At 44.2% G+C, this 24,788-nt stretch overlaps 1 protein-coding gene across 1 annotated transcript in view; it reads left to right on the forward strand.

Moving 5' to 3' along the window:
• The first annotated feature begins 289 nt into the window (after nt 1-289).
• MOSMO (modulator of smoothened) overlaps nt 290-24,788 on the forward strand; it is a 46,191-nt gene continuing 21,692 nt past the window's right edge. Inside the window, exon 1 of the mRNA XM_081169783.1 lies at nt 290-626. Coding sequence (XP_081025909.1) covers nt 521-626 — 106 coding nt within the window. The 5' untranslated portion in view covers nt 290-520. The remainder of the gene's footprint in view (nt 627-24,788) is intronic.

Here is a 24,788-nt window from a genome sequence, read left to right on the forward strand (position 1 = left end):
AACGCTCCCCCCCGTCGCCGAGCCCCGCCCCTAAGCGAGCCTCAGCCCCGCCCCGCCCTTTGGCACCGCCCCTCACGTGCTCGCGCAGTATTACATCTCTACAACCCCGCCCCTTCACCCTGTAGGAAGCCCCGCCCTTGAAGCCTGCCCTCTCCGCTCTAAGCCCCGCCCAATGTTCTTGCTGCCGCCGCCGCCGTCTCCTTAGCAGGCCCCGCCCCGTCTGGGACAAAGTGTGAAAGGCGCGGGGAGAGATGAGGACGAGGGCGTGAGCTTTCGCTTCCGGGTTGCGCGGCGGCTGCTCGGGTTTTGCTTCCGGCGCCGTCCCGAGTCGGGACGCGGGGGGGCCCCGAGCCCGCTCCTGTGGCAGCGGCTCCCTGAGGGCGGCGGCGGTGGCGGGGTGACGGCGAGCGCGTCTGCTGCGGAGCCGGAAGGCGAGCCGAGCCATGGAGCCGCGGCTGTGAGGAGCCCCCGGCCCGGGCCCCGCTCTTGGGAAGCCGGGCCGAGGCCGGAGCCGGAGGACATGGACAAACTGACCATCATCTCAGGATGCCTCTTTCTGGCCGCCGACATCTTCGCTATCGCCAGCCTGGCGAACCCGGACTGGATCAACACCGGCGAGTCCGCGGGTGGGTCAAAGCACGGAAGGACCAGGCAGGACGGCCGGCGGGAGGCGGCGGTAGGGCAGGAGGGGGTCGGGTCGGGTCTTCTCGGGGCAACGGGGTGGCAGCCTGGAGGCACAAACGCTGCAGCCGCTGTGGCGAGGGGTGGGTGGCTCTGCAGGGAGCCGGAGGGGTAAGTGGGGTCGAACCCAAGGCTGCTAAGCGGCTGGCTGCTGCAGGGACCGAGGTGCTGCGCGCTGCGTGGTCTGTTTGTGTTTTGGAAGAAGAGGGGGGGCGAAGTGCATTGGGAAGAAGCGGGGGGGGGGGGCTGGATCCAGCTCTCCCCACGAGGTCGGTTGTTGTGGAAATCAGGGCATCTAGACATTCACCGTGACCCGACACTGTTGCTGTGTTTGGGGACAGGAGGAGTTCGGGGTTGGGGGCAAGGGTCGTGGCGGGGGACTCCAGCTCCCCAAACAGTTGGCCACGGTAGGAACCAACGTGCTGGACTCGATGGGCATTTGGCTTGTTTGTGTTTTGGAAGCAGAGGAAGAGCAGGAGGCGAAATACTGGGGCAGGCGGAGGGGCAGAAGGTGTCCATTTGGCCAGATCTTGCTCTCAGAAACATAACCTTTGCCTAGGGTGATTCTTCATAGAAAATTGCTGCTTGCTGTCTTGCCTCTTGGTGATTTTGTTAAATACTTTCATCATCCCCGTGGAAAGGAGGGTTGAAACACTACCAAATAAAATCTGAGATTGGAGGCTTTTAGCTGGGAAGTCGAGGGAATCAGTGATGCTGCAGTGGTTAAATAGAACTTCCAGGTTCAGAGGCAGTATGCCAGAGAATATAGAGTACTGGGGTCAACTTTAGAAGTGGTCTGTTACCTTCATACCTTGCTTATTGGGTTTCCAGGGGCATCTGGCAGCAAATGATATTGGACTAGCTGAACCTTTAGCCAGATCCAGCATAGCTCTTGTATTTGGGAACAGAGAAATAACTCCTCACCCCTTACTACACAGAGTCATCAAGCCATTTCCTTGGAAGGGTAGGAGATGCGGTAAACCCTGTTGGGGGAAACCAATGATGGAGTGGGCAAATATATGAGGGAGGGGTTTGATCATAAAATGAGAATGTATGGGTGAAGGATGGAGCAATTTCATTGTTAAAGTTTCTACTGCATCCTTGTGGCTTTGAGAACTTTGGCTGCAAGTCAGTTAGCAAGGCCCAGAGGTTATCAAGTCTAATCCTCTGTCTGAAGATAGATCCATCATGACACTAGCCCTCTCCAGTTATTCAACATCTAGACTGCATTCAGCTGCAGCTGAAAATCAGTTATTGTGTAGAATGTGAGTTTACTGAAAATAAATATAATGTTCCACTGTTTGTTGTTAATGGGAGGTTCTGCCTCATAATGTGTTTGAGAAATGAATGTGCAATCCTGGCATGGCATCTGTGATAATTTACAGAAAAGTAGGAAAACAATTATCCTAACAGCTTGGAAGGGCTGCGCATCAGATAAGCGATGAAAGGCAGATGACACTGGCGAATTATGTGAGTATAAATTGTGTTTAGGCTTGCTATTTAGTCCTTCAAAAATTGGTGTATGTTCCTTGCGTATGATGGCACACTAGACTTGCACAGATAATATCATTTTTAAAGGATCAGGGGAATGAAATTTGCAAACTAGCATCACTCTGGGTGGGGGAACAATTCTTCCTTTATCCATAAAGGGCAGTCAGTCCAAGCTGTTCCTTGAGATGTGGCAAGTGTGAACAGGGCTGAAAGTAGTGGTTTGGATCCAGAGTTTGTGTGAATGGAAACTGCTTGGGCAACAGAAGTTTCCTTCACTATGCATCCCCTGAAAAATGTTCTTTCCTGAGGTTCAGCTGGGCTGCCCTGAAATTTTTGGAGTATGGTGTGTGGGAAGAAAATTGGACAGAGACTGCACAAGCACAGAGATAGGCAATGTTGTTGGACTATAACTCCCATCTGCCACAGTAAGAGTGGCCAAGGGCCAGAGATGATTGGAATTGTAGTCCCAACAATGTCTGGAGGGTATTGCATTGACTACTTCTACCTAAAAAGAGGTACTCTGGCTTGAGTAACCTGGGTTTGGAGAGCTTAGAGTTCTTGAAACCTTTTTTTTTCATTATATTGCCCTGATAGGGAGTGAAAGTCAGAGGGGAATAGACAAGGGAAATGCATTACTAGAGAAAGAGAAGTTGAACCTGAAATAAAGGTTTTGTGTGTGTGTGTGTGTGTGTGTGTGTGTGTTGGATACCAAAAACTGTCTCAACTGTGGTCAGACAACATCTGTGTCATCTTTAGACATGTACTTGCATATTTGACCCTGAAGAAATAAGGGCTAGTCTGCCATCTCTTAATTGTACTAAAGCAGATACATTGTTATGGTGAGATATATTGCTGAAGGAATTGACCCCCCCCCCTTTCAGCTTGATGAATCTGAATTGGATCACTATTTGCTTTGTAAATGTGATAATGAGTAGCAGCCACTTGAGGCTATACTGGGATGTCAGCATAGGTTTCATTGGTGCTGGTGTTTAGTTTTTCTGATGCAACTGTAAATGCTAACCTTTTTGTGTGTGGGTGAACTTCCTGAAATAAGGACGTAAATTGCAGTGCTAGAGGGTACAACAACCAGAATAGATTTAATTAATGCCATGGAGTTCACCGCGTTGACATGCAGTTAAGTCTACCTGATACCAGAGGCTTACTGTAGTCCTCTGGGACATTTTATCCTCCTTTTGTCTTATTTCTGACAGTCTTAGTTTTATGATAGCAAGTAGCACTATTTCCTTGGCGTGCTGATGTTTGTGAATCTTGGGAAGTGCTGAGAAAAGGTTTTTTAATTCCAACAATCAGCTAATGAAAGTGTTAAGCACCCCCCCCCATTAGTCAGTTCCTTTTAAGGGTTGGGCTTGTGGGAAAGTGGAAGGCCTTCCAATGATTGTGTGTTATTTGGAAGCCGGAAGTAGCCTTCTGACAAAGACGGACGACATACACGGATGTATGTGCCCGTGTGATCAATGTGTATGGGATGATTAACAAATTTACTCTGATCAGCTTAGAATCTTATATTTGATCCATGGGAAAAGGCACTAGGAAATGGAGATGACAGAAGCTGGGAACTACTGCAGCCATTTAGTAAATCTGGACAATATAGCTGTTATTTTTCCTCCCTTTGCTTACGTTTTCTTCTGATCTCTGCTTTGGAACTGCAAAATTTCAGTGTAGGGTTATGCTTCACACATTCTTTAGAAGACAGTGAGTCTCTAAAGTAGATTGTTGCAATCTTATCGTGTGTTTGTTGTTCAAGTTACATCGTCCCCTGTCCTCCAAATCTCTGTTATCATTTTCATATTTTCATCATTCGATTTGTCAGTTCCATCAGGGCCTAAATAAACGGACCACAACATACAGTGACCTTCCGGTCCTCAAAAGTGCTGTGAAAGCACAAAGACCATTCCATCTTTATGGAATGGAATTCAAGGATTTGAAGGTCTCCTTACCTTTTGAGGATGGGCGTTGCAAAGCAAGATGGTTAGCAGTGAGGCAGTCATTGGGGACTGGAGCATGTATGGCCGCAGGCAGAATAATTCACTCTCTGCAGGAGCTGGATTGCATTTTTTAAAATGCATCAAGGATGTCTCTTACATTGTGTGCTAATGTGATGTTATTGGCCTTCATCTTTTTCCTGAAGTTTAATGCCAGTAGACTTCACTGTAGACGTGATTGTTTATTTAAATATTTTCATTTAGTCACATTTCAATAGTACTGTATATAGTTTTTCCGCTTTCTTTGAGGCCTCCCTGTGGCAACAGCAGTTGCTTTCTACTCCTTTTCTTGCTCGCAAGGATGCGGTAGATAAAAACTTGGTAACGTTTGTATCATTATTTGACATGACTGTCCTAAACAACCAGCCATTGTTTTTCTTGGCAAATAAATAAATAAATAAATCACTGGTTGGGTAAGTTTTTGTGGAGCCTGCAAAAGTCAGGTATCTTGTTCTGTTTCTGTGTAACAGTCGTCACACGCTGCTTTTGACGTATACATTTCCACTGGGCACTGTTCAGCCATTGGATAGAATGCATGCAAACAGCAGCATGATTTAATTTCATAGCAACCTAAAACTGGGCTACTTCCAGTGAAATTGAGGGCACCCGAAAAGTGGCCCTCTCTGGGGAATTCCCTGAGATCCCTGTTCTTTATTTAGATGAAACGAATGCCTTTAATGGCTCTTCATAGTGGTTCACAGTAACACAACCAAATGTCGAAACAAAATAAAAAAATTCCTTCCAGTAGCACCTTAGAGACCAACTAAGTTTGTTATTGGTATGAGCTTTCGTGTGCATGCACACTTCTTCAGATACCATGCATGCACACGAAAGCTCACAACAATAACAAACTTAGTTGGTTTCTAAGGTGCTACTGGAATGAATTTTTTTTTATTTTGTTTTGACTATGGCAGACCAACACGGCTACTTACCTGTAACTACAAACAAATGTGTTTATGAGGTCCTCACAATGACTGTTCCCATGAAGTGTATCCAAGAAGTATGTCCAAGTTGTTTGTGAATATTGTTGTTCTGCTGCCCAGAGAGAATTCCCAAGAAGAGAGAGATTAGCCTGTTCTTTAACTGATTTTCTTGGGAGTAACGGAATCTGTTCATGGTCCTGGGAGGCTAATGTTCACCTGAGTCCTCTCTCTACTCCTTCCGGCTGCTGTTAGTCAGATCAGGGATGAGGAACCTGTGGTCCTCCAAATGTTATTGGAATCCCAACTCTCACTATCTGCTGGCCTGACCAATCATTACAGTTTATGGAAGTTCTGGTCCAATAGCATTTGGAGCACCACGGGTTATTCCGCCCCCCACATCAGCCAGAGGAGGGTCTGCTAAATAGACATTGTAAAAGAAAGCAAGTTTTTCAGGTTAAACATTCTCCCTTATTTGTACTGTACTTCTTTGCTAGTCATTAAATATCAATTAATTTGATGCTTTGGCTGCACTTCATGAACCTTGTGTTTTTAAAACATGTTGGAAAGCTGCTAAATATCCTTTGTAACCTTAGCAAATCTTAAGCTTCCACTGATTTTTCTCAAGCTCTGTACTGTTTAGTAGGCATTTTGGTGAACTTTGGTTTAGTTTGCTATTTCCCTCTTTCAGTCCTAAAGAGAGAGAAAATTAATAGTTTTAACAGCAGAAGACACCGCAGCGTATGAAAAGAACACTTCATACTATTGCTTTGATACTGAGTGGACATCTGGTATGTTTATGCTAAAGTGGCACAATAAAGATTTTAAAGTGTGTCTTTGTTCCAGTGGTAAATACTGTTGCGCCTGGGCGTAAAATGTGTGGTTTTAATACTCTGTTAACAAATTGTGTTTGTATTTGCATGTGGCTCTTCTACCAGTTGGTTCCCAGTTGGGTGGATAAGCAACACAAACTCTGAATAAAAAAAAATGCAGTAAGAACAGCAATTAAAAACAGTGGATTGAAACTTTTAGCTTTTTTGGATCCTGTAAACAAAGGATGGGGATCTTGTGGTCTACCAGATGCTCCCACAATCTCAAACAATCCCAGACAATTGGCAATGCAGGCAGGAGCTGATGGGGGCAGGAGTCCAAAAGCACCTGAAGGGCCACAGATTGGAGCATGAACAGGGCTCTTAGACATGCTCCCTGCGTCATCGGATTACATTTCCTTTTAATCCGAGGAGAGTTTGCCTCAGTGCAGACTGACAAAATGGGCAAGGGCTTGCTTTTGACTAGGCTTTCAACATACTTTAAAGAAGTGTGTTGCTTCTGAAGCTCAGCAAAACTGCAGGGAATGAGACAAGTAGCTTAAATAATGCAAACTGCCGCTATGGAAAAGATAGCTCATGGAACGCAAGATCTAGTTTCTTTGTTATTTCTGAACTATATGAAAGTATTTAGGCTGCAATCTGATGTGCATTTATCTTTGACCTAAGCTCCACTGAACGCAAAGGGGGTTCCTTTCTCAGCACTTTTTCCTGGAGATCTTTTGAACCTTACCAGGAATTAAATTGAAGAATGTGCTCTACCTGTGAGCTTCACTTAAGTTGTGTTGGACCACCATGATATAAATAATAGAATTGGGATCCTTTGCCCCCCCCCCCAGATGTTGGACTCCAATTTCTATTGACACTAGCCAGTGGGCAGTTAATGGGAGTTGCAGGGTTCAAAATTAGCGCATTTTGTGCCTAAAGATTCTCCATTTGCAAGCACCTCAAAAAGACTGGGTGTCATTTTTTGCGCCTGGCTGACACTCAAGGATTACTGAAATGTATGTGCTTTGAAGCCTCAGAGTGTATGTTAAGGATAGACAATATGTTAAGGAGTTTAACAATAAAGAGTAGTGTGTTTTGAAAACTGAAGTATGGTACCAATATTTTTATTGTAAACACCAAATGAAACATGTATTGACAGTTTCTGCTAAAAATGTGATTTTAACAATGTGTCACTTATGTGAATTGCGTATTAGTTCTGCTTATCAAAATAATAAATAAAAAGTGTTGCCAACCTCTCTCTCCCCCCCCCCCCGCAGTGGCGACTGGAGTCGACATTCTGTTTTGGTGCCCTGCACCCAGGTCCCAGAAGCCGTTTAGCTCCTAGCTTTTCTATCCCAGTTTCCTACACTGGAGAAGTTGTATTCCAACAACATCTGGAGGGCCACGGCTTTCCCATCTGTAGGTGCCTTTATTTAGGGGAGAGGGAAGTTGTGCAGAAGAGATGTTTGACATTTTAAAGCTGTAACTTGATTGCTGGAAACTGGAAGCACTTGTGAGTTCTAATTGCCTGTCCCCGCCCCAAAGCAAACCGCTTTTCAATGTATCAGAAGGGAAGCTTGTGTGTTTATGAAAGCTCATAATGAATGCCTGTGCCTTCAATTATATTTCAAGCAGTAGTCAAGCAGCTGCCTTGGGAGCATCTGTTCAGTGTCAGCGTGCAACACAGAAAGTAACTGCGTTATACCTGTCGTGAAATTTAGATGCTAAATCCCTGCGGGTAACTCAGCAAAATGAGGAACGCTCGCAACCACTTAGACTGATACATATTTTCACATATGGCCATATTGGCTGCAATTGATATTTCAGGCATGCCGCCGTGTTGACTTGTGTGCAGCTACTGTTAAATAGTAAACTTCAGTTGGCTGTGCAACTGTGAAATGTAATATATATTTTTTTACAAGTGACCTTGCTCCTCTTCTCATTTAAACAGCCCTGTAAGCTGAGATACTGTGACAGTAATAAGTTATGAATTTTAATGATGTATTTTAACTGCCAAACTAGTTTACTTACACTGGCATCTTCCAGCTTTCCTAGAGCATTTTCCATATGGACAGTTGGTAGTTTATCAAGCTGTTAATCAAAGAATACGGTCTGGGGATTGGTTGCTGTGCTGCATACTTAAAACAGGTCTATTACAGTAAAAAGTTGCCTTCCTCTGAGTTAGACCATTGGACCATTTCGCTCCGTATTGGCCACACGGACTGGCAGCAGATCTCTAGGGCATGGGTAGGCAAACTAAGGTCCCGGGGCCAGATGTGGCCCAATTGCCTTTTTTAAAATTTTGTATTCATTTTTTATTTTCGTTCATTACATACATCTCAAATTCTTAACATTTGCTATATATTCCTCCCTCCCTCCCCTCCAAGACTTCCCCAACTTGTGTTTCTGGTTTTTTTCTATTTTCACCCACTTTGCTATCTCTTAACAGAAAAAGTTATTAATAACATAACATCAAACCTTGAAAACAGAAATAAAATTAAATACATCATCTTATTTCACAGTCTTCCAAACATTTTCTGATGCGAATAATGTGAATGTTTGTTTAAATCCTGCCATCAAGTTGATTGCCTTTCTTTGTTTCTGCAAATATAATATGAATAGTTCCCAATCTTTTTCAAAGTCTCTGTTGTCTTTTTCTCTTAGTCTTTCTGTCATTTTTGCCAGTTCTGCATAGTTCTGCAATCGCCTTCTAGATCCAGCCCACGGACGGCCCAGGAATCAGCGTGTTTTTACATGAGTAGAATGTGTCCTTTTATTTAAAATGCATCTCTAGGGTGTTTGTGGGGCATAGGAATTTGTTCGTTTTTCTTTTCTTTTCAGAATATAGTCCAGCCCCCCACAAGGTCAGGGACAGTGGACCAGCCCCCTGCTGAAAAAGTTTGCTGACCCCTGCTCTAGGGCTTCAAACAGGGAGCATTTCCCAGAGATGCTGGGGATTGAACTTGGGACCTTTTGCATGCAAAGAAGATGCTCTGCAGCTGAGCTATGACCCTTCCTCAGCATTGCACCTTGCATTTTGCACATTTGCGCTTTACAAGTAGGTGCAAAACAGCAGTTGTGTTTCCTTACTTACGGCATTACAACTGGGGATATTCTCAAACTTCTCAAGTCTATAAATGGAATGTAGTAAGGAACAGAATGAAAAATCTACATTTGTGCTATTCACTTCAGCATTGGCTGCATTAAATGGGAAAGCCTGGCCACAGCGCATCATGCATTAGTTATTTCGAGAGTCAATTACTGCAATGAACTTTATATGGGGCTCCCCTTGAGCTTGATCTGGAAGCTGCAGTTAGTACAGAATCCTGCAGCATGATTGCTGATAGGAGTGAGACCTTGTCAGCATATAACCCCTGTGCTCCAAGATCTGTACTGCTTGTCAGTTGTCTACTGGTCCAAGTTCAGTGTGTCGCTATTAGCATATAAAGCCCTTAGCAACTTTTTAGCACCATTTTTGTTTAGATAAGCCTACTCAGAAATCTGGAATGTTGACGTGTGCTTTAATGTGTTTTTAGGTTTTTGCTGGTTTAAATTTTTGAATGTTTTAACTGTGGATAGCTCAGTTGGTAGAGCATGAGACTCTTAATCTCAGGGTTGTGGGTTCGCGCCCCACCTTGGGCAAAACATTCCTGCATTGCAGGGGATTGGACTGGATGACCCTCGTGGTCTTCTCTTGTGAAATAGTTGTTCTTAACTGTTTTTACATATATATTTTATTACCAGTGTGGTGTAGTGGTTAAGAGCGGTGGACTCGTAATCTGGTGAACTGGGTTTGATTCCCTGCTCCTCCACATGCAGCTGCTGGGTGACCTTGGGCTAGTCACACTTCTCTGAAGTCTCTCAGCCCCACTCACCTTACAGAGTGTTTGTTGTGGGGGAGAAAGGGAAAGGAGAATGTTAGCCGCTTTGAGACTCCTTCGGGTAGTGATAAAGCGGGATATCAAATCCAAACTCTTCTTCTTCTTTTTGTAAACAGCTTTAATGCAGGTTTCCTTGCAATCCAACAGCATGCAAATTTTATTAAATACATAAATAACAGCAAGTCGTGGTTTATTATGAATGAGCTGCATTTGCTTCAAATTCACTCCTCCTATGTTGCCAATGAGATAGTAGCTTCCCGTTTTGCCCAAACCAGGAATCATGTTTATTAAAATCAATCATTTATTATATTTTTATCCCACCTTTTCCCTGAAGAGTCTTTGCCCTTGAGGAAGACCTTGGTCTGTAAGCATTGGGCAATCTTTACTAAATTAAATTACAATATTTAAGCACCAGCTGGAGACCAGTTTCATCCTTTCCTCTTCAGAGTTATCAGCAGATCCAGAAAGGTTCAGTCCCTGCTTTTTCAAGCTCATGCAGATCAGAGACTGGGACAAATGCTTCTTATAGCCAGCGAGGAGGTAACAGTTGAAGTCCAGTTGTGTGATCTCTTCCCTGCCCGAATGCATGGTTGACATCCTCACAGCAGATTTATTAAACTCTTTACAGTCAGCTAGATGGTTTCTGCCTCACCCTTGAGGAAACGTGGCTCTAATGAAATCTGTCTTCCACATTTACGTGGTACTGCCAAATAAATAGGAGTAATAAAGAGAAGACATTAAGTTGATGATATTGGTTCCTCCATCTGTAACAAGAGCAGCTGAATAAAACATTTAATATAGCTGTTGCCTGATAATCAGGTTAGGGTTAATATTTGGCATAAAAACTTAATTTTGCTTGGTTCTTCTAAACTAATATGCCTTTGAAATTAAGCATTTATCGTTACGCACTTCAAAATGTTCTGTAATGCGCTGGTAACATATACTGGTGGGTGGCATTACAGTGAAGGCTCTCAGAACTCTTATTTGCTGGCATGATCTGCAGTCTATAACATAGCTCACCCTGATGTGCTTTATATAGTGCACAAAACCTTCTTCAGTGGTGTTTGCTTTGTAGCCCTTCTTTGTAGCTGAAGAAATGTAAAATTTTCTGGGTACAGTGGTACCTCGCAAGACGAATGCCTCGCAAGACAAAAAACTCGCTAGATGAAAGGTTTTTCCGTTTTCGATTTGCCTCGCAAGACGAATTTCCCTATGGGCTTGTTTCGCAAGACGAAAACGTCTCGCGACTTTGTTTCCTTTGTCTAAAAACAAAGACATGTTTTGTTTATAAAGTTAATTTATTTTCCCTTCAATTTTTGAACTGCTCTTTACAGTATGTGTGACTTTAAAGAGCAGTTAATAAACTGTTGTTGTACCAAATTTGGCTTTGTTTGGACTTTTTTTGACCATAGGAACGCATTAATTGATTTTCAATGCATTCCTATGGGATTTCGTGATTCGCAAGACGAAAAATTCGCTAGGCGACAAAACTTGCGGAACGAATTAATTTCGTCTTGCGGGGCACCACTGTATTACATTGTCCTAGGTGAAATGATTTGCATTTTTCCTGAGTTCTCTTTGATGAGGGCATATACATAGGAGGCCTGGAGATGTAAGGAAGATAACGGGATTGCCCTTTGATTTGTACTGAAAGCACAAAATAAAACTTGCACTTAATTTCTTGGCGTACCAGCTGCAGCACATGTCTTCTGAGGTCATAGATTTTGCCAAACCTCTATAGGAGGTAACCGAGTTCCTCTTTTTCATTTTGAGATGGAAGGTTTAATTTGTATATTCTCCTGTTTTAAAAAGCTGTTTGTACAATAATATATTTTAACTTTTGATTGAAAGCTTTGATTCAGCTGGTGGGGTGGGGGAGGCACCCAGATTTAGTAATAAAATGTTCCAGCATGGTGCTTGCATTTTAATGCCCACTAAAATAAAATAAAATATTGTTTCGGTGTCTCCGAGGAGGATGCATAGTTGAAACATTTAGGCAATTTTCATATAATAAATAAAGTGCCTGAAAAGTAGCAATTTAAGTCCTGTTTCTCTCCTTTTTCTGTCATCATTACATACATCAAAAGTATTGGAATAAAGGAAAGCAAATCATATGTAGCCTTTGGCGTTGGCTGATTCTCATAAATGCAGAAAATTGCAGACTGATTTTATTGCAATACTGTTGAGAGATTTTATTGCTTTAGTATGGATTCAGTCCTTCCCGTTGGGTATGAATGGTTCCCCCCCTTTTTAAATAGGGTGGCCATCTCCTAATCCCATATGCTCACTCATAATATTTGATAAATCAAATGGAATGTCAGTGTTTCTTAGCCTGGAAACAAGATCTAATTGTGGGTTTTAACAGCCTTCTCCATATATCCAGGTCTGCAGAGGTGCCTGGTTGTCTAGTGGATTAAAAATGTGAGACTAGCACCTAGGAATCTGAAGGTGCATAATCCCACCCACCTACCCTATACTGTACTGCCAGTGATAGGTATGTTAAGCCTGGCCACAACTAAGGTGTAGTTCAGTTATACCCCACCCCCTTGTTGACAGGGAAGTGATTTTGCATCTATATTAAGGACCAAACTCATGAACATATTACTGTATCTTGAAATGTAAATAGCAGCCAAGAGGAAGTCTGAGTAGCCTCGTGACTGTAGGGATCTGGACAAAAAACCATCTCCTTGGAGCGACTGTTTGCATTTCAAGAGAAGCTTCCACTTTATGTCCTCGGAGGTTTCCCTTGAAATGTATGTAGCAGCTTCAAAGAGATGATTTTTGTCAGGTCTGAGGCAGGAAGGAGAGGGAGAGGTCAGCTTCTGTTTCACACACACACACACACACACACACACCCCACACACCCCAAGCATGCTCAGTTTTTCCAGGGACTGCAGTTTTCATAAAATTAAAGCTTGTGTATTAATTTCATCCGTGCAATCAATGCCTAGTTTGGCCCTAGGCCATGGGCATTGTATGTGACTCACTGTATGGTTCTTCCCCTCTCCCAACCCCAGTGGTCACTCTTCTTCTTACTGGAAGGTGTCCAGAAAGTACCATTGTCAATTCCTTGTTGAGGGGTCAACACAGCCGATCATAATGTAAACCCAATAATTGCACCAGATTCAAGCGATTGGAAAGATCGCTTCCAAGAAAGATGATTTTTAAAATTATTATTCTTGTCTAAGCCACCATGACTGCTTACCACTGGGCAGTGACTTTCAGATTTTTCTGCAAATCATATGTAGTCTGATGCAGAATTGATGAGCATCAACCTGATGAGTGAACGAAAGAATCTTGGCTTAGATGTTTAGGAACGAAAAGGACTTGGAGGGGAATTTTAGTGGTCAAGACATAGACCCGTTTCTTTCTCTCTCTCGCTATGTTTCCCAGTCTATGCATTTGTTCCCCAGAATATAAAAAAGGTGGCGTAAACCTATACAAGTTGTTTGTTGTTACTACGTAATTAGCTTAAAAGAAGCCACACTTCATCCAATTGCCAAGTAAACCTCATTGGAAAAATGTGATCTGTTAATGACTCCTGGCTTATTAAAAGCAGTTTCCCTTGGAGTCAGTACTTGCACATGAATAGGATTATATAAAACATTGACTTGCATTTCTGCCAGAGTTAGGAAGAACTCTGGGTCACACTTTTCAACTTGGCCTACTTTCCTTCTTTAAAATAGGTAGCAGAGGAACTGTTCAAGTTTTCCTCCCTTTTTAATTTCTTTCCCTTTGACAGTCTTGTAACAAAAGTAGCTAGATGTAGTTCTTTTCTTCTGCTGTGGTTTGCACTAGCTGGCCAACTGAGCTTCAGTGCTTTGAGGCAAAAGTTGCACATAATTCTGACTTCTATTGCAATGGCTGGGGCTTAATCCCTCCTGTGTAAGTGTTGTATTTGAAGAGTTGGGCTATGATAATCTGAGTCAGAGAAAAATGGCCATAGTGATCAAAAGCTTGAATACAAATGAATGAAATAACAAGGGAAGAGAATCCCATTCATATTTTAAATAGCTCTTTGTGGACTCAGGAACTCTTGCCGCATACATGTCAACATTTTCATGAACTGTTTGACCTATGCATGCCACCGTCCTGTTGAATGTTGCCCAAGGTTCATTGGAAGAAATCCTCCATCTGAACAAAATTCTTGACTCGAGGTCAAAGTGCAACTTGAATTTTGATAGTTCTAAAGATGAGTAGCTGTCAAGTGTTATCTGTGCACGTACAAGGATGTGTAGTCTGTTCAAAGGGATGGCTGATGGTATGCAAGATATTCTGCAGAAATTACATATTGCCAGTGACTAACGGTCAGCTAATATCAACAACCTCAGATATGCAGATGACACAACCTTGATGGCAGAAAGTGAGGAGGAATTAAAGAACCTTTTATTGAGGGTGAAAGAGGAGAGCGCAAAATATGGTCTGAAGCTCAACATAAAAAAAACGAAGATCATGGCCACTGATCCCATCACCTCCTGGCAAATAGAAGGGGAAGAAATGGAGGCAGTGAGAGATTTTACTTTCTTGGGCTCCATGATCACTGCAGATGGTGACAGCAGCCACGAAATTAAGAGACGCCTGCTTCTTGGGAGGAAAGCAATGACAAACCTAGACAGCATCTTAAAAAGTAGAGACATCACCTTGCCAACCAAGGTCCGTATAGTAAAAGCAATGGTTTTTCCAGTAGTGATGTATGGAAGTGAGAGTTGGACCATAAAGAAGGCTGATCGCCGAAGAATTGATGCTTTTGAATTATGGTGCTGGAGGAGACTCTTGAGAGTCCCATGGACTGCAAGAAGATCAAACCTATCTATTCTTAAGGAAATCAGCCCTGAGTGCTCACTGGAAGGACAGATCGTGAAGCTGAGGCTCCAATACTTTGGCCACCTCATGAGAAGAGAAGATTCCCTGGAAAAGACCCTGATGTTGGGAAAGATGGAGGGCACAAGGAGAAGGGGACGACAGAGGATGAGATGGTTGGATAGTGTCTTTGAAGCTACCAGCATGAGTCTGACCAAACTGCGGGAGGCAGTGGAAGACAGAAGTGCCTGGCGTGCTCTGGTCCATGGGGTCACGAAGAGTCGGACACGACTAAACGACTAAACAACAACAACAACAGTCAGCTGTGATGGTTATATTTTGAAGAATTTGTGGAATAGATTTGGCAGCCTGAGGATCTCTGCTTGCTTTACCCCCACCTCTTTTTAGCATTTTTTCATCTTTAGTTAAGTGTTGGAGGGGCAGAACATCAGTCCCCTCTCTACAGCTTCCCTATCATCCTTCAGTTCATTTCTCCCTCTACCATCCCAGTCCATACCTTGTGTTAGAAGTTAACCAGGCTCCAGGCACATTTTGCGACCAACATGGGTCCAGTTGTGACCATGTGGAGATCTCTGGCTGCCAGGTTGGTAATTGGGGAAAGCAAAAGACCGCATGGAGAAGGATCTGAAATATTTTTCTTGAAGCTTGAATTAGGTTTTTACCTGGATTGTTTTATTTGACGTTTTAATGTGTTGTAAACTGCTTTGAGATTTGTTATTTAATATATAAAGTGATATAGAGATGATGGTGGTGATGGTGATGATAATGATGATAATAAACAACTTCACTGTAAAAAAGAGAAGGCACCTGCCTAGCAGAGTGGTTGTGTACACAAAGAGGGACAGGAGAACCTGTTCTGAGCTTCCTGGAGGAGGGTAGATATGCTACTAGCAATTTCAAATTTTGCAAGGACACATGATAAGGAAGCTGGTGGGTTTCTGTGCTCAGCGATGCAATGAATTCTTCCTCCAGCTAGCTCCACTCAGTAGATGTTTTGGCTTTACCATAAAGTGCAAGGTAGTGGTTTGGGTTTTCTACAGAAGTATGGTCATTTTCCCCATAGAGGTGCATGGCTATTTTTCATTTATGTCAGATAAGGTGAAGATGTACTCATAGTCTATAAACAGGGCAAAAAGGCTAAATCTGCCAGTGGCAGCTTGTATTTATCCCATAAAATTCAGTCTGACAACTGAGCCACAGAGGTTGGTGATAGATGCAGCTCTTCATAATTTAGTCCAGTCTTTGGTTGCATTTCCTAGTTGTGTTGGAGAATGCACACAGAGAAGTTGTGAGACAGGTTTATTTTTTAATATTTGTATTATTTTCATATGTTAAAATAGAAAGCTGGAATGGAATTGCTTTATTGGCATACTTTATTCAATCTGCGTGATTTTATTCTGAGTTCAGAAATTAGAGGGGCATTTACTTCTGATTCTTGGCTGTATAGCTGGGTCAGAGTTACTAGCATTCTATTCTTTTCTGGATAATGTACCTGAAATTGGGCAGGCTTCACAGTGCAGAATGAGAGTTGCCGTACCATAAATAAAGCATCATATGAAGATGCAGCAGGAGCTCCATCTTTCACCCTTTTCTGGAGAGCTTCCCAACTCCTGCATCCCCTTCTCTGGGAAGTAGGTCACACGTCAACCACAACACATGTCTGCATTGGAGATGTCAGCCACTGGTAAGTTCATTTCAATCTTCCTTACAACCTTTCTGAACAAGGTACCTTCCATATGTTTTGGACTACAACCCCCATCAGGCCTTGTCAGCATGGCTAATGGTTGGAAATGATGGGAGTTGTAGTCCAACAACTTCTGAGAAACCAGCAGCTTGGGATAGTCTGCTGTTTACTATTTGCCCATCTTTTCCACCTTAGATATTTCAGTTGACTTGAGACTTAACGCTCAGGGGATGCTGGGTTTATATTGGTTCTGTACAGTGAGGTTGTTCATGCAGAACCACTGTCAGATTTCCTCATGCTAGCAGGCCCTTGATTCATCAGATTCAGTATTGATTGCCTTTCCCATCATCTGCTACCTGGTGGGAGATGTTAGGTGTGAGATCTGGGACATTTTGTATTCAAAGCATTTCTCTACTACTGAGCTATGGCCCCTGAGGATGGACAGTTGCTATCTTTGGAGAGTTCCACCTGTGGGCTCCATTATGTATACAGTTGTACTTTGGATCCCGAATGCCTTGGTACTCTGACGTTTTTTATCCCAAATGCCACAAACCCTGTAGGGAGTGTTCCTGTTTGCGAACGTTCTTTGGAACCCGAATGTCCAACGGAGCTTCTGCGGCTTCCGATTGGCTGCAGGAGCTTCCGTCAGCCAATCAGAAGCCACCCTTTGTTTCCGAACATTTTGGAAGTCGAATGGACTTCCAGAACAGATTCCATTCAACTTCCAAGATACGACTGTGTTCCTTAATGTCTGTCCTGTTGTTCAGCACCTTTACAAGAGGCTATGAGGCAAGGTCACTGGTGTGCCTGGGCCCCATCTGCACAAAGCATTTAGATCAATATCTTGCCACTTTGAACAGTCATGGTTCTATTTCAACTTCCAGATTTTAACCTCGCAAGAACTCTGTGGGGTTGTGACTGGCCCACATTACCCAAATAGCTTCATGGCTGAGTTGGGTATTTGAGCCCGGGTCCTCCAGTCCAAACTCAAGGCTGGACTGCTGTAGTGTTCCTCCAGTCCTAGTTCAGGTTTCTCCCCTTACTGTATGGCTACCAGCTTCATCATGGCCTCCCACCTAGATTTTGTTGGTTTGGGGTGGACAGTGTATTTTGGTGATAATTAGGAAAACATTTTTAATAATGCTGCTTTCTATTTTCAGGTGGTGCTCAACAGAGTGGAATGCAGAACAATCCTGAAGATGAGAGTTCAGACATGATTAAAACATGTTGTCAAGCTGCTGATGACATCCATGGCCCCAGCGCAACTCGTTACCAAAGAGAGAGGCTGTGGCAAGCAAAACTAGAAGGTTCAAGAGGAACTGCACCTAGGATAGCAGAAGACAGCCAAAGTGTGTGAGAAGCCAAAAGCCTGGACTTCTCCACAATCTCGTGTTGGGTTGAAAGGAGTAGATCCATGAGAATTTGCCCAGATTAATGATGGGCTAAAGCCTATGGTGGAGGTGGTTGCCTGGTTCAGACATCACAGAGTTACTCCGTGGTTTGTTGAAGCATAAAAGACCCGTGAGCTATAGTGGTCTTGCTCCATTCTTTTCCTTCTGAAGTCCTTCCCTGCAGAGGAAACTTACTAGTTTCTAAACCACATTTTCCTTGAAGCCCAGACAAGGAAACTGTGGTTAAAATGTAATCTTCAAATCAGGATCAGGTCCTGGTTTTACAATCTCGATTTGTAGGGAGTTCTTAAACTATGATTTCCTGGTTCAGACACTGGAGGAAAGTGCCGTTTAAGAAACCAGAAGGTCTCTATGGCCAGGTGTACAGGAGGTGGAGTGAGAGAGTTGAGCGTACACAAAACCTGTCGCTGTTAATGCTTATTGATGCTTTAGCGTATCATGGTTTGTTGGAGGGGCTTTTTACATCTGATGCAGGCCAGTGCATTGCTTCCGTCCCCTTCGCAAGCAAGGAGACATTATGCAATCCTTGCCTGCCTCTTGTTTCCCCCCAGCTTTGCCCTGCGAATGACAGCAAGAAGAATCTAGGCTTTTACAGCAGTTTGGCAAAGCCCTTTCCAACTCCCATATGAAGAAGGCTGCTGAAATATCATTCACAGATTCCCATAGAGTGCTTGCTATCGGCGGCAGTGGGTGGAATGAGCAGAATACTCTTGGGGTGTTCTGCAGAGCAATGCCTGTGAAAATTATGTGCAGATGGAGTGGAGCCTGCGTCATTGGCACGTGTGGTGCCAGAAGTAGCAAGACGACAGTGGAGCCCTGTGATACAGCAGAAGCATACAGGACCTCATCCTTCTGGAAATGTGGGCAGCGCTAATGGGCTTTTTCTTGCCTATTCTTGCCTATTGCAACAAGAGCTAGAAGTTTGCCTTTCGTATCCATTTCAAAAGGCATTTTCAGGACTGCAGACGCTACCAGACTTCAGTACATTTTATCGTTGAAACTACGTTTTGCAGCATGCTTCCATGTCAGTTTCTTGACAGTTCTTCATTCCACAAAAAAACAGAAGCAGAAGTGTTGAGAGTGGGGCATTGCTTTTAGTCCTGTTCTCCCCGCACTGTCTACCCAGGCTTGCTGGTACTGCTGTTTTCCTTTGTGAACCCTTTCTAGCTCCAGATGCAAAAAAGGATGCATCTGGCAGAGCCTTCTGCCCTTTCCTGTGGCCAAGGAAATGCAGTGGACATCGTCTAAGAAAGGGAACTTGAACAGTTTAGCACTTTTAACAGCCATAGTATGTTGCTTCATTTTCCAAGGCAGCTGGCTACCAATCCCTGCCCAGATATGTCAGAGATGAGGAGCCTGAAGCCTTCCAGATGTTGTTGGATTTCAGCTCTCACCAGCCCCAGCCAGCACAGTCAGGGATGATGAGAATTGTAGTCTAACATCTGGAAGGTTACAGGTTCCTGCTTCCCTGAGAAGATGTACAAGGTAGGTGGCCGTGGGCCACTGACCTGGTAAACTGGCCACTTGCCTGGCCTGGCCAGCAAGCTTCCTGACTGTATTCACCTATATTAAAGATGTTGTGAGAAACAGACATTGAAATGCGTCTCTCCCACCCCCTCCAATTTCCAAAACTTTTATTTAAAAGGTATATATTCCATACTTTTAATGGCTGTGCCACGCTGGCTGTCGATTGCACTGCAAAATCTCCCAGCTATATTTCAGTTCTTGCAGCTCCTGTTCTTGCATACCTTATTTGCCTTCTCAAGTGTCTTAATGTGCCTACATGTATTGGATTCTCCTTTAAGGTGTGCATTTAGTTCGCCTCTCTGTCATCCTCCAACAGTCTCCCTCCCCCTTTTGAAACACTTTTCAGGTGGTGTTCTCAAAAATCGTGTTGGTTTGGCATCAACGCTGTTCAGGTCTGGGTGTGTCAGAATCCGACAGAGGACCATCTTGAGATTGTCTCCCATGTGAACAGCTTTCCCTTTCCCTGTGCATTGCCATATCTTCACTGCAGGGGTGGAAGACCTGTGGTCCTCCAGATGTTGAACTACAGTTCCCATCATCCCTGACCATGGTGACTGGTGCTCATTTGGAATGGGAGTCAAGCAACATCTGGAAGGAGACAGGTTCTCCATCCATTCTTTGTTGTGTCCAAATATAACGTGTTAGCACCAAATGCAGGCTTGCTATTGTAACGCTACTAACGCCCCAGTTTATTTACCTCTCCCTGGATGGTCTTTGCTGGCAATTTTTTTGCGTGGCTTATCAGGCGTTTTAGTGACTCTTGGCGACAAAGAGTTGTTTACAGTAGTTTGTTGGACTGTTAAAATTAAAATGCAGATCAAACAAGAAAAAAAAAAATCCAGCACCCAGCAGCAAAATTGGCAACAGATGTTTTTATAACATTATGAAAGTCTAAGTTTACGAGCAGATCAAGTGGAACAGAGCTACAGAAGGGCTATACTGGGGCCAAGGATTGTGTTCAGTAAAATTCCACTACTGCTCACAATGCCATTAACAGTTTCTGGGGATTGGGGCAATGTATCCCTTACATTTTGGTATGCCAATTATTTTCAGTCTATAGCCTTGCTTTCACTCCAAAATAAATCTGTGATCTGTAGTTAAGTACAGTGGTGCCCCGCAAGACGAACGCCTCGCAAGACGGAAAACCCGCTAGACGAAAGGGTTTTTCGTTTTGGAGGCGCTTCGCAAAACGAATTTCCCTATGGGCTTCCTTTGCAAGACGAAAGCCCATAGGGAAATCTCCGGGACAGCGGGGAAGCGCAGCGCGTCTTCCCCACTGTCCTCGGACCTCCTCCGAAGGCTGGCGGTGGGGCGGAGAGACCTCCTCCCGCCGCCAGGCTTCGGAAGGATGCTCCGAAGGCTGGCGGCGGAAGGAGGGCTCTCCGCCCCACCGCCAGCCTTCGGAAGGCTGCTCCGAAGCCTGGCGGCGGGAGGAAGTCTCTCCGCCCCACTGCCAGCCTTCGGAAGGCTGCTCCGAAGCCTGGCGGCGGGAGGAGGTCTCTCCGCCCCACCGCCAGCCTTCGGAAGGCTGCTCCGAAGCCTGGCGGTGGGGCGGAGAGACCTCCTCCCGCCGCCAGGCTTCGGAAGGCTCCTCCGAAGGCTGGCGGTGGGGCGGAGAGACCTTCTCCCCACGCCAGCCTTCGGATGGCTGTCCTGAAGACTTGCGGTGGGAGGAGGGTTTTCCTTCCCACCGCCAACATTCAGAATGCTGTTCTGAATGTTGGCGGTGGGGAGGAAAAACCCTCCTCCCACCGCAAGCCCCGGGAACAGAGGAGAAGCGCTGCGCCCCTTCCCCTCTGTTCCCGTACCTGTCCTGAAGGCTTGCGGTGGGGAGAAAAGCCCTTCTCCGCACCACCAGCCTGGGAAGCGGTTTCCATAGGAACGCATTAATTGATTTTCAATGCATTCCTATGGGAAACGGTGCTTCGCAAGACGAAAAACTCGCAAGAAGAAAAAACTTGCGGAACGAATTAATTTTGTCTTGCGAGGCACCACTGTACTTATGGGTGGGTTTTTTATTTTTTTATTTTTGGCTTTCTCAAAAATAGTCCAACTTAGCAAGTTTCTGGAATAGAAATGGAGTCCCGGTTACAAAGTGTGAAAACACTGAATCTTGCATTTTGTTCGAAGTTCTTCACACACATCTCTTTAAATTTCCAGGGTTTCCTTTCTCCCATTCAGGTTAATTGGTTCTCTTTAGGCAGTTTTATTAATGTTGGCTCAAAATCTGTCCGCATTTTGCACAGAAAGGATTTATAGGAACTTTCCTTGACCGAAATTGGATCTTGTTGAGGCGTTATGTGTGCAGGGAGACCCATTCAGAAAAAGGGGGAGAAGGCCAAGGTTTTGTTTGAGTTTTGTAAATTGACTACTTTCTGACCCACTTTTTTTTAAAATGGGATGCAGGAGCTAGTTCCCACAAAAGTGTAGAGTCTAGATGTTCTCACTCAATATTGCCTTGCTTTTATGTTTTTAATATTTTTCTTTCTTGGCTCTCTTATTTTGAGAGTGGATCCTGTCTTGGGTCACATCCACACCATAGATCTAAAGCACATGGCTTCCCCAAAGAATGGTGGGAACTGTAGTTTCATCTCCCACAGAGCTACAATTTCTAGCACTCTTAAATTACAGTTCCTGAGATTCTTTGAGGGGAAGCCATGTGCTTTAAATCTGCTTTACATGTGTAGATGTGACTTTGTTTCTAATTCTCTCATTACTACCTGTGGGAGACTCAGATGACATTTCTAGCCTGCCTTTTGGATCCTGTCATAAAACGGTTTAAAAGGAACAGGATAAAGAAAGCCACAAAATATGGAACCACCCAGAACCTGATAAGTATGTCAGTCAGTTGAGTCAAAATAAAAAAATTCCTTCCAGTAGCACCTTAAAGACCAACTAAGTTAGTTCTTGGTATGAGCTTTCGTGTGCATGCACACTTCTTCAGATACACAGTCAGTTGAGTATAAATGATGTTGACTGCTGAAACAGCCAGGTTTCACAGCTTGCCAGAAGCCAAGCAGATGGGAAGCCCGGCAGTCAGTCCTCCTCCAAAAGGGCATTTCAGGGTCTGGGTGCCATGACCGAAAAGGCTCTGTCTCTTGTGCTTGTTTTGCCAAATGTAAGATGGGCAGAATACACAGAGCAGGGTTTTTGTTCTGAGGCAGCGTTGGGGTACCTTTCTCAGCCCAAGGGATGCATTATTGCTGACCTGCTCCTGACACCCACTCTTGACTTGTGGTCTCTGGGGAGACCCACAAGGGGCAGATAGAAAGACCTTAGGAGTCTTGTTTGGCCCCTCGGCCTGAGGTTCTGCATCCGTTTTCCAAGTGCATAGGCAGGGGGTGGACTGGTGCTTCTTGTTCTTATAGGGGCAGAGGGGGTCCTGTGTCTTTTCTGTGCTGTTGCTTGCTGTTACTAGCCACCTGGCACGTGCATTTTGAAGAGGGCAAGCCTTCAGAGAAGCCTTGCAAGCTTGGTTCAAACGACTTTTGACCCACTTGTGTTGGTCAGGAAGCCTGTGTCCTTGTTCCACAGAGCTCCTGTTCTGATGAAAGAGCTCTGAGCAGCTATGAATCTTGAGACCCTGCCTGTATATTTGTGTATGTGTGTATTAAAAATGGAATCATGTCGATGGACTCCCCTTGCTGGGACAACTAACATAGCATCTTTCTGAGTTGCACAGAGCACTACCTGGTGTTCGTGTCTGGGGTTCTCCTTGGTAGCCTAACTGAAGGTGACTTTCAGATTTACGAGTACTTGCATGCATGTATACTGTCCATGACTGTAATAAACACCATAAGGTGTGAGCAGGAAGAGTGTGTTGGGTGCCTGGTTTGAAAAACAACCAACTCAGTGTTCTGATGTGTGTCTATAGCAGATCCCTGTGTTAGATAGTCTCATTCCCTGCAGAAGAGTATTCACTGGGAGATACCAATTTGTACTCTGCTTTGGTACAATACACTTTGAGGTATCCCGAAACTCTGGGCTATTTTGTGAAGCTAATTGTTGGAAGAAGGCTCATTGTTTTTGCTATTATGATATTTATTTTTGAGCTTTTATATTGTAAACTGCCTTATGATCCTTGGATGAACAGCAGTATAAAACTTTAATAAATGCTACTGCTACTACCACCATGTGAAATTGTTAGATGTTTTTCAAACATGAAGCAACTCAAGAGGAAAGGTATAGGCCAGACAGATTTTGGAGGAAAGGGGTTGAGTTGGAGATATGTCAAGGTGACTGCTTAAAGCTGTAATATTATACTCCTTACCTATGAGTAAGCTTCTTTGAACACAATGCGGGTGGTGTCTGAGTGTAGAATTGCACTGTAAATATAAACACAGGGGAAGACTAGAGTATCGGATGAAAGGGCATTCACATGAGGGGCAGCTGGAGGGGGGCAAGGGAATTAGTTAGGTGTCCTTTGGACATTGGTAGCTGTAGAGGAAAAATGTTCAGGGAAGAGCTAGAAAGAAGAAAAAACAATTGCAGAGGATCAAGTCAGTGGAAATGTCTGAACACAACCAAACTTAAAATGAAGACGAGAACAGAGAAACCAGCAAAGACCAGTGAGAAGCATGTCGGGACAAAACCAGGGTGGGAGGAAAAGAGGGAAATGGACTAATCATTTTTAGTAGTGTCTGCAGTAACTGATGGCTAAGCAGCTGAAAAATGCTCTCCTGCCAATGTTAGTGACAAAGCGAGAATCCGTTTGCATGGGGTTTAGGGGCAAGCTTGCTCCTCACCTATCCGTGCCCCCAGCCCCCAGGGCAGGTACCTCCCACTTTGTGAGATGTGGGTTTTATGTAGTTTGGGAGCTTGTGCATGACAGGGATCACTTTACATATCTGCGTGAAGCTAAATATAGCTGCCTTACGCAGGAGCAGAACAGCTGTGTGGTCATTGTAGCTTCTGGCTCCGATGCTCCAGAGCGAGGGCCAGAACTCGTATAACTGGAAAGGTGGAGATTGGAGAACACACTGTTGGTTCATGCAACAGGCTGGTTGCTGGCCTACGTCAACGGTGTCTTTAAAGTTACTTGACATCTCTCTCTTTCTCTCCCTTTCTCGGTGTGTGTTCTCCCCCTTGCAGCCTCTTGCCATTACGAAAACCCAACGTTCCAGATTTCAGTGGCAGTTGTGATTTGCCACAGTGCTGGTGTGTGTGTGTGTGTGTGTGTGTGTGTGTGTAAATCATTTCTAGCTCAGTTCAGTATATTAGCTACGGGACAGGCACTTAATTAAACTTTGTGCTAGGCAAGAATACCCTTCGGCTTGAGTCCAAATGCTACGCTTCGGTATGCAAGAGCTCAACAAAGTCGTCTTTATGCTTTCCAGAGTGCTGCCCGAGAGTGACTTTTTTCAGTGCCTGCCAGTTCTATCTTGTCTGGAAGCAAACTTTTGGGGAAATGTGCTAGATGCCCCTAAGTGGTAGAGGGGCTGGAGTAGCTTTAAATGTCATTGTGTTAAAGCCCAGCTGGCCATTTTCCCCCCTCCTCTTGTAACTTGAAAGATCAATGTGCCGGGTTGCCTTTATTTTATTTTGTTTTAAAGT

The sequence above is a fragment of the Podarcis bocagei genome (genome assembly GCF_964188305.1).
Source record: "Podarcis bocagei genome assembly, chromosome: 14".
In the NCBI taxonomy this organism is placed as follows: Eukaryota; Metazoa; Chordata; class Lepidosauria; order Squamata; family Lacertidae; genus Podarcis; species Podarcis bocagei.